We start from the raw sequence: 11,302 nt of genomic DNA, 5'->3' as shown, positions 1-11,302 counted from the left end.
CTCTCCCTAGAAGTGGCCGCCCATCCAAGATGACTCAATGGGCAAAGTGCAGAATGCTCAATGAGGGGGAATTTTATTTTTTTAAATACCATAGAGTGACCACTAAAGACTTTAAGGAATCTTTGGAACTGGTTCTCTGTTCATGAGTCTACTATATGGAAAACATTAAACAGGCATGGTGTCCATGGCAGGACACAGTTTTTTCCAGCAAAAACATTGCTGCATGCCTGAAGTTTGCCAAAGACCACCTTGATGCTCCACAACGCTACTGGGAAAATGTTTTGTGGACTGATGAAACTAAGGTAGAATTACTTGGGAAGAACATGCAGCACTACATATGGCATAAAAAAGGGCAAGAAAATCCAACTTTTGGAGTGGCCCAGTCAGAGCCCAGACCTTAACTTGATATAGATGCTGTGGAATGACCTCAAGAGAGCCATTCACACCAGACATCCTAAGAATATGGATGAGCTGAAGCAGTTCTGTAAGGAAGAATGGTCCAAAATTCCTTCTGAATGTTGTCCTGGTCTAATCCGCAGCTACCGGAAATGCTTGGTTGACGTTATTGCTCCCAAAGGATGATCAACCAGTTATTAAACCAACATTCTGAACAGCACTGGGCCAGCATTTGAGTCATTCAGGTTCCTGGGCACTACCATATCACAGGACCTGAAGTGGGAGACCCACACTGACTCCATTGTGTACAAGGCCCAGCGGAGGTTATACTTCCTTCACCAACTGCCACAGGCGCTGCTGATACAGTTCTACTCCGCAGTTTGTCCTCTACACTTCAATAACTGTCTGGTATGGTACAGCTATTAAATTGGACATCAGAAGACTACAAAGGACAGTTTGGACTGCTGAGTGGATAATTGGTTGCCCCCAGCCCTCCCTTCAAGAACTGTACACCTCCAGAGTGAGGAAAAAAGCTGGAAAAAATCCCTCTGGATCCCACTCACCCAGCCCACCTTTTTGAACTGTTGTCTTCTGGCCAGCACTACAGAGCACTGAGCACCAGAACCGTCGGGCAGAGAAACAGTTTTTTCCCTCAGGCTATCCTTTTCATAAACAGTTAAAACTGCCTCATTGAGCAATAATTAATGTGCAATACACCGCAATATTTTTCTAGTATACCCTACCTCTTCTGCTATACATTCCCTTGCATCTGTATATAACAGAATTGTATTTGTACATACGCATATACAGTATGTATATATATTTTTTGTATTATTGTTTATTTCTATATATACTTATAATTTCAATTTGCTTTTTATTTTTATTCTATTTTTTTATTATGTCTGTCTTGTTGTTATTTTGTTTGTGCACAGGAAGCTTGTGTCACCAAGACAAATTCCCTGTATATTTAAGCATACTTCACAATAAAGCTCATTCTGATTATTAAATACAAGGGTTCACTTACTTTTTCCACAGAAATGTGAATGCTTAATGAGATTCAATGAGTTCAATAAAGACATGAAAATGTATATATATATATATATATATATATATATATATATATATATATATATATATATATATATAATCTAATTTTATGACCAATTAATGCATTAAACCATCTACTTACAAAGGGTACACACTTTGTTTTCCACTGTAAATGCAATTGGTTTGATATTGTGTTGAATAATGCAAAGACATCCATACATTAAGAGTGTATTTTTAAATTCCACTCATATCCTTAGTTACAGCAGCAGCTGATTGTAGTTTAAAACCATTATCTTCCTTCTATCTTTCAGTATAATGCAACCAGGCCAATGTCTCACAACACTAACAGTCACAGCAAGAAAAAAGGACATTTAAAGTTTTGTCGTAACTCAGAAACAAACAAAAAAAAACATTGGAGGGAAATCAACCAACCTTTTTACACAGATGTTAAATGCAGGGATCTTCATTTTCAGGCATGGTAAAATTATTTTGTAAAACAACATGGCTAAGCATAAGTCTTTTTTAAAACGTAAGAAATAAAAGCATAGATGCTTCAGTATTTAGATTAAAAGAAGAAAAAAACAAGTGCTGCACTGCAGTATGACGTGGTTATTTTTTTTCCATTTACGCAAAGAAAACCAATTTAAAAAAGGTTTGTTATGAAAACTATACATAATAAAAACAGTGATTCTAGATATTATTAATACTGTGTTTCACTAGATGGCAACTGGTTTTTTTTAGTCTTATAAAAAGGACATCACTACGAAAAATGCATCAGCCTTTTAAAATATGCAGCGCTCCAATATAAAGTGCTTCATTACATTGTTATTTCATTTATTTTTTTTACAGTTTCTTATTAAAATATTGTATTCCCTGGAGTGAAACCATAGTAAACATGTTACACATTGGTAAAAATAAACATTTTGGAATGTCTTTAAAAAGTCCCATGGGCTGATTTTGGTCAAGCAGAGCTTGTCCCGGGAGCCTAAAGGAAAGAAACAAGTTATTTAAGTCTCATAACTCCCAGACAAACAAAGAATCAATCAGAGAACATCTGGAGGAGGCAATCCACTTCATCAATCTTCTTCAAGTAGCAAAATGAAATGCCAAAAAATGGGTTAAAACCATAAAAATGGCATTGCAAAACTTGAAGCAGGTGTGATAAGCCATGCATGTTGAGATATGATGTGATGTATGGAAAGCAGATTCTCATATCTGTAATAAGCCAACACCATTTACAGTGAAACATTCATGACTATAGAGAGTATATGGGTAGTTGACAAATAACATCATTTCAACATAAAGATTTTACATTCAAATGTATATGTATACTGTAAGGGAACATGTATATTTATATGCTGTGATCATTTCATTTCCATTTATTACCCATTTAAGTTTATTGCCATTTTTAATCACCAATTAACACGCAGTGAAAGGATCTCGCTGCTGAATACTCCACCACTATACTACACAATTACTGGTGAGTGAACTGTAAACATTTACCAGCCATATACATTTTAGTTGCATAGCGCGAAATTTGGTTGCAAATGTCAGTGATTTCCTCCCAGTGTAATGGAGGGTTGCACGGTGTATGGAGGGGGAGGCCTGGGTTGCTCAGTGGTAAAGATGCTGACTACCACCCCTGGAGTCTCGAGTTCGAATCCAGGGCATGCTGAGTGACTCCAACCAGGTCTCCTAAGCAACCAAATTGGCCCGGTTGCTAGGGAGGGTAGAGTCACAAGGGGGAAACTCCTTGTGATCGCCATAATGTGGTTCGTTCTCGGTGGGGTGCGTGGTGAGTTGTGCGTGGATGCCGCAGAGAATAGCGTGAAGCCTCCACACGCGTCATGTCTCTGTGGTAATCTGTTGAACAAGCCATGTGATAAGATGTACAGACTGACGGTCTCAGACGCGGAGGCAACTGAGATTCGTCCTCCGCCACCTGGATTGAGGTGAATCACTACACCACCACAAGGACTTAAGTGCGCATTGGGAATTGGGCATTCCAAATTGGGGAGAAAAAAAATAAATATCAATATCGAGATTGTTCAAATGAAGAAAATCTATATTTGTACGAGTCGAAAATTTTTCTGTGGTTATCATTATGCTACAAATGCTGTCGTTTGAAGCCTAGCGCACACTACAGGACTCAAGCTAGTCTCTTTATATGGTTTGAGATAGCAACTGGTCTGCGAAGAGAAGTCTCAGATCTCACGACTAACGGTCATGTAGTGTGCACACTCCTGCGACACGCCCTTTCATACCAGCTTGATATGTAGACGTCTTCTCATCAGGTGTGTCCCAACGAGTGAGAGACCTACAATGAGCCACAGCCAATGAAGTATAGAGAGAGCACAAGAGGAGACCAAGTTATTGGGAAGCAGGAGACAAAAAAAATTATACAAAAATAAAATAAAACAAAACATCACCCAATCTCCCTCCCTCTTTATTATTTTCATCTGGTTTTTTTTTATATATATATATTTCTTTGGTACAAATCGGCGCAAAAAGTTTCACGTATAAACTGTGCAAGTTTGTCAATTAGTTGCACTTTTGTAATTTTTAAAAGTGTTTTATCTGATCAATTTGAAACAGGACTTCACTAAAGACAGCTATAACAAGGTCCAAAATGTTTTCAGATTTGTCCCCCTCAGACACATTCAGACAATGGGCTCTTAGAGCCACAGCAGCAGAATGCCACTTAATAAAACAAGAATTTAAACTTTGCCGGTTACGAGCAGATTTAAAATAACCATACGATATGACCATTTTAAAAAGAACTAAGAAATCCACAAAATTCTTCAGTGTGTCAGATATCAACATTCAGATATGAGAAACATGCACATTAGAAACTCACTTAATACATGTAATTAGCCTTTAACGTCATGTTTGCGCTTATGTTAAATGCAAGTATAATTAAGAGAAACCGTTCTTCTTTCCTTTTTTGAACCTTTATTATCATTCAGTAAACTTCATACGTAATAACTGATGTCCTCGTGAAATCAGAGACTTTCCCCATGAAATCTGAACACAAGTGTTCAAAAGAGGCCAGGTGTAACGGTGATGTCTCGCTTGTACACTTGTGATCGGATCACCCAAAACGCATCTTAATAACAGGTGTACACAGGCTTCAGTCAGTGAGGAATGATCATGTTTTTGATACACCCAGTCTGCGATCAGTCCTGTAGTGTGCACACCAGCACGACGGAAAACAAGATTGAGTCATAGGGCGCCGACTGCAAGTCGTGTAGTGTGCGCTTGGCTTGAGCTTAACTTGTATTTAACCTTGAATCTTCCTTTAAGATGAGGTCATAAAGCACGTAAAGTGATATCAGATTTAGCTAAATGTTGTTTAAGTTGATAGTTCACCCAAAAATTAAAACTCTGGGACTGGAGGGTCTTTTCCATCCAAGCTTTCAAGCTCAAAAAAGGATGCAAAAGCACAATAAAAGAGGTACATACTGTACAACCAAGTACTCCTAAAAGCTTTGTTTGAGGATCAGGCCAAAATGTATGTCGTTAACCACATTAAAATGCAGTAAAGTTTAGACACTGCTTGACATTTCATGTCAACTACCCATGTACAGTGTGTTCCAATTATATCCTATAAGACAAACTATCCTGTTCTTACTAAAAGCTAACCACAATATCCCAGAGCTGCACAATAATAATTCAGGTGAGTAAACTGCATGATTTCCAATGGTATGTCCAGTAAGTTAGACTTTACAACTGTTTAACAATCCAAAGACTGTCTATTTCCAATGTCAACTTTAACTTTCACAGCTGAAAGATGGCCAATAAAAATGATGGGGAATCCATAATACCTGTTAAAATACAGGTGATATTTTGACACCAAACGTTACAGTGAAAGACTGTTATCATTACCTTTCCCTTCCTCTGGTCCTCTTGTTTATCCAGTCTGGTAGATAATTATCTTTCCTCCAAAGAGCAACATGGTGATTTTAAGGCCACAGATATAAAAATACAGTTTACAGCCACCAAATAAGTTCAAGAAAGTCAGTAAAAAAGAGGCATGAATGGATAAAAAAAATTAAATAATAATAATTATGAAAAATAAAACTATGAATCCACAAATAGAAAACTAGATGCTTGTGCTCTGTTAGTGTGAAGAAAAAAGGATGGATGAAAGAATGGATGTAGGGAGGTGGTGAGGAAGCATTAGTCAGTATGCAGCAGCAGCAGCGACGGGGATGTTCTGGAGCAGAGTGCCCAGGAAGAAGAGGGTGGAGGTGGGCAGGCAGACAGACAGGAAGATGATCATGTCTTGGGTGAGGCACAACACCAGCGTGTGCTCTGATAGGGCCCAGTCCACCAGCACGAACAGCAGCAGATAGTACAGGTGAAACTCCTGTAAGATCTGCCACTCTGTCCCTGCAACACCCACATCACCACTCACCATGGCCTTAACTTCCGTCAACTCTACATCTTCCTTGGGATGGGCGCGCTTGCTGCGCCCCCGCTCCTCCATCGCCATTGACCTCCGGCTGTTCTCCACAAACTCCTGCAGAAAATAAAACATGTTAATTCTGTGCGATTAACTATATAAAAAAAACAATTACACAACAGTAATAGAGAAGCTTCCTACTAACAGAGCAATTAAACTTGTTTTTGCAAGTCTCAGTCAGTATGATGCAGTAAGCGGATTTCTGCTGGACAGAGCAGATGTTTTAGAGGTTAGACGATTATGACGACTAATTGTCTGTTTTAGGGGTTACACGATTATGACGACTAATTGTCTGTTTTAGGGGTTACACGATTATGACGACTAATTGTCCGTTTTAGGGCTTTCCACGATTATGACGACTAATTGTCTGTTTTAGAGGTTACACGATTATGACGACTAATTGTCCGTTTTAGGGCTTTCACGATAATGACGACTAATTGTCTGTTTTAGAGGTTACACGATTATGACGACTAATTGTCCGTTTTAGGGCTTTCACGATTATGACGACTAATTGTCTGTTTTAGAGGTTACACGATTATGACGACTAATTGTCTGTTTTAGGGCTTTCACGATTATGACGACTAATTGTCCGTTTTAGGGGTTACACGATTATGACGACTAATTGTCCGTTTTAGGGGTTACACGATTATGACGACTAATTGTCTGTTTTAGGGGTTACACGATTATGACGACTAATTGTCCGTTTTAGGGGTTACACGATTATGACGACTAATTGTCTGTTTTAGGGGTTACACGATTATGACGACTAATTGTCTGTTTTAGGGGTTACACGATTATGACGACTAATTGTCTGTTTTAGGGGTTATCGACTTGATTATGACGACTAATTGTCTGTTTTAGGGCTTTCACGATTATGACGACTAATTGTCTGTTTTAGAGCTTACACGATTATGACGACTAATTGTCCGTTTTAGGGCTTTCACGATTATGACGACTAATTGTCCGTTTTAGAGGTTACACGATTATGACGACTAATTGTCCGTTTTAGGGCTTTCACGATTATGACGACTAATTGTCCGTTTTAGAGGTTACACGATTATGACGACTAATTGTCTGTTTTAGGGCTTTCACGATTATGACGACTAATTGTCCGTTTTAGGGCTTTCACGATTATGGCGACTAATTGTCCGTTTTAGGGGTTACCACGATTATGGCGACTAATTGTCCGTTTTAGGGCTTTCACGATTATGGCGACTAATTGTCCGTTTAGGGGTTACGATTATGACGACTAATTGTCCGTTTAGGGTTACGATTATGGCGACTAATTGTCCGTTTTAGAGGTTACACGATTATGACGACAAATTGTCCGTTTTAGAGGTTACACGATTATGACGACAAATTGTCTGCTTTAGGGCTTTCACGATTATGACGACTAATTGTCTGTTTTAGGGCTTTCACGATTATGACGACTAATTGTCCGTTTTAGGGGTTACGATTATGGCGACTAATTGTCCGTTTAGGGGTTACCGATTATGACGACTAATTGTCCGTTTTAGGGGTTACACGATTATGACGACTAATTGTCTGTTTTAGGGGTTACACGATTATGACGACTAATTGTCTGTTTTAGAGGTTACACGATTATGACGACTAATTGTCTGTTTTAGAGGTTACACGATTATGACGACTAATTGTTTTAGAGGTTACACGATTATGACGACTAATTGTCTGTTTTAGGGGTTACACGATTATGACGACTAATTGTCTGTTTTAGGGGTTACACGATTATGACGACTAATTGTCTGTTTTAGGGATAACACGATTATGACGACTAATTGTCTGTTTTAGGGCTTTCACGATTATGACGACTAATTGTTTTAGGGGTTACACGATTATGACGACTAATTGTCTGTTTTAGGGGTTACACGATTATGACGACTAATTGTCTGTTTTAGGGCTTTCACGATTATGACGACTAATTGTCTGTTTTAGGGGTTACACGATTATGACGACTAATTGTCTGTTTTAGGGCTTTCACGATTATGACGACAAATTGTCTTGTTTTAGGGCTTTTATGATGATTTCTTCACCACTGGAAGAAGATCGTGCAAATTTCCATTGAGATGACTGTAATGCACCTGCGGAATTTTGACATGCAAAGATATGTTGTGACCGCAATTTTAGTCCAATTTACATTTACACTGTTGTTTTTGGAACCAAACCAACCTGATATTAAGTTATATTAAATTGTTATATTATATTAATCATAAAATGGATCACTGGGGAATGTAGGCCAGTGATACCATAGGTTCATGTTCAGTTATATGTAAATAAATCAAACAATATATTGACTTCTAAAGCAAATTTTCTAATCAATGATTTACTCATCAGCCACAATAATGTAATGCCTTTAAATTATCTAAATTATTATACTTATTATTTATAATATTTTTGATTATTTCAATGAATATACTGAATTATCTTTATTTTGGGGTGTTTTATTTAGCAAATATTACAATGCGAATAATTTAATCAGCATTTCATGTATGTATAATTCAATTAAAATTGTATATAAATGGACAACCCTAATTACAACAGATCATAATCAGACAGACCCAATCAGACACGTTTCTTGCATGGCATTCACATACTGAAGGATACGTCCTATTGCAGAGCACAAAAGAAATGAAAAGAAAGCAGGGGTCTTAAAAAAAATACAAATATTAAGATAAACTAGTCTACCTCACTAATTAACTCCTAGTCCTCCCATCCCTAATTGTACTACCAAAACTTAAATGCATAGAAAAGGTTTGAAAATCTCAGCTTTCAAAAGTTGTGTATTTTAATTGGGCCATATTTTTAACAAACATTCAATTTCCTCTACAAACCTCTGTTTAACCTTTTCCACTTACCTTGGAAATAATTTTGCGATTGTCACATTATACAAAATATTATACGTCAGCAGTAGCAATTCACTTCCACAAAATAGGTCAGACTATTTTCATACCAATTACAATTCATACTGAAGTCCATATAAACCTGTCTCCAGAGCCCAATTTTCAAGCGGACTAGGGTTCCTTGGTGCTCATCTGAGTTTGGGAAAAACTTTCACACCAATCAAACCAACTGGACATAAAATTTACTTGGGTTTGCAACAAATGCTTTAGTACGAAAACAGGCTTAAATGGTCCCAGTAACTGAAGACAGAAAAAACAGAAACACTTTTAACCAAACCATCTCTCAGTCTTTCGCTGTGCAACAACCTCTACTGCCAATGACTTAGTATTTCTAAGGGGCTGTGATTCAGTGCAGCATCACTTGGCTCTAGTTTTTTCTTTTATTTCACAAAGCTTTTGGCTGCACCATTTGGCTAAATACAGGTGAAAGGGAAACCACCTTTCATAATAAATCAGCTTCCATTCAAGTGCATAAGAAACCAGCTTGCATGCATTTAAAAAAATGTCCAATGAAAGTTGGAAGTTGTCCACAGAGAATATCTGGGACACCATCTGAATCCTGAAATATTAATTGTATCCAAGTCAGCATACAGCCTACATGCAAAGGGAATGAAAGAAGCTACAACCACAAAAACGTGACACAGATGGCAAGTGCGCTTCAAACAGAGAAACCATTTATGGGTTTCTCATCCAACCCAAGTGACAGAGAAAGTTATTGAACACAGATTAAAGCATTTTTAAGATCAATGTTTTTTTTTACCTCTGTGTTTACAGTTAAAAGTTACTTATTTAATGTATTTTTGAAATATATACATACACATATATATATATATACATATACACATATATACATATATATACATATGCATATATACATATATACATATATATATATATATATATATATATATATATATATATATATATATATATACGTATATATATATATATATATATATATATATATATATATATATATATATATATATATATATATATATATATATATACATATATATATATATATATATATATACACGTATATATATATATATATATATATATATATATATATATATATATATATATATATATATATATATATATATATATATATATATATATATATATATATATATATATACGTATATATATATATATATATATATATATATATATATATATATATATATATATATATATATACATATATATATATATACACGTATATATATATATATATATATATATATATATATATATATACGTATATATATATATATATATATATATATATATATATATATATATATATATATATATATATATATATATATATATATATATATATATATACGATATATATATATACGTATATATATATACATGTATATATATATATATATATATATATATATATATATATATATATATATATATATATATATATATGTATATATATATATATATATATATATATATATATATATATATATATATATATATATATATATATATATATATATATATATATAAACAGTGCTGCAGCTCAGTGTCAGGGTCTTGGCAGTCTTCATATGGCCTAGGCCATCTTTATGTAGAGCAACAATTCTTTTTTTTCAGATCCTCAGAGAGTTCTTTGCCATGAGGTGCCATGTTGAACTTCCAGTGACCAGTATGAGGGAGTGTGAGAGTGATGACACCAAATTTAACACACCTGATCCCCATTCACACCTGAGACCTTGTAACACTAACAAGTCACATGACACCGGGGAGGGAAAATGGCTAATTGGGCCCAATTTGGACATTTTCACTTAGGGGTGTACTCACTTTTGTTGCCAGCGGTTTAGACATTAATGGCTGTGTGCCGAGTTATTTTGAGGGGACAGCAAATTTACACTGTTATACAAGCTGTACACTCACTACTTCACATTGTAGCAAAGTGTCATTTCTTCAGTGTTGACACATGAAAAGATATAATCAAATATTTACAAAAATGTGAGGGGTGTACTCACTTTTGTGAGATACTGATATATATATATTTTATAATTATAAAATATTGATAATGCATATTATTTTTTCATTGTGGTAATGACTATTTAGGTGTAATTGTAAAAAATAGAAATATACCAATAATAATAATCATCACTAAAAATAAAAATGTAGGCCATATACTGTAAAATCAATATGAACCATTCTCTACTTTTTTCTTCAGGATGGTGACTCACCATCAGGGCCTTGTCCATGTAGAACTCTCTCCCAGGTGTGCCGTTGTTGTATTTGGTGTCAATGGCAAAGCAGAGGAAGAGCACGTCCACCACGATTTCGAAGATAGACAGAAAGCAGTGTGCCACCAGGAATGCAAACAAACACACGATAATGAGTGGCAGCACCCACTCCGTGTAATCCCTCTGGTAGTTCAGAGCCAACACCCCTGCAAACGCTGTACACGTCACAATCAGGATCTGCATGGGTA

At 35.8% G+C, this 11,302-nt stretch overlaps 1 protein-coding gene across 2 annotated transcripts in view; it reads right to left on the bottom strand.

The window, feature by feature from the left end:
* Positions 1 to 1,656: 1,656 nt before the first annotated feature.
* slc44a1b (solute carrier family 44 member 1b) overlaps positions 1,657 to 11,302 on the bottom strand; it is a 53,954-nt gene continuing 44,308 nt past the window's right edge. For both annotated transcript variants that reach the window (XM_052150218.1, XM_052150219.1), the window contains 3 exons: positions 11,055 to 11,291; positions 5,861 to 5,965; positions 1,657 to 2,428 (listed from right to left, as the gene is read on the bottom strand). In XM_052150218.1, coding sequence (XP_052006178.1) covers positions 2,405 to 2,428; positions 5,861 to 5,965; positions 11,055 to 11,291 — 366 coding nt within the window. In that variant the 3' untranslated portion in view covers positions 1,657 to 2,404. The remainder of the gene's footprint in view (positions 2,429 to 5,860; positions 5,966 to 11,054; positions 11,292 to 11,302) is intronic.

The sequence above is a fragment of the Xyrauchen texanus genome, chromosome 19, assembly GCF_025860055.1.
Source record: "Xyrauchen texanus isolate HMW12.3.18 chromosome 19, RBS_HiC_50CHRs, whole genome shotgun sequence".
Taxonomy (NCBI): Eukaryota; Metazoa; Chordata; class Actinopteri; order Cypriniformes; family Catostomidae; genus Xyrauchen; species Xyrauchen texanus.
This window is presented reverse-complemented; position numbering and strand designations above follow the sequence as displayed.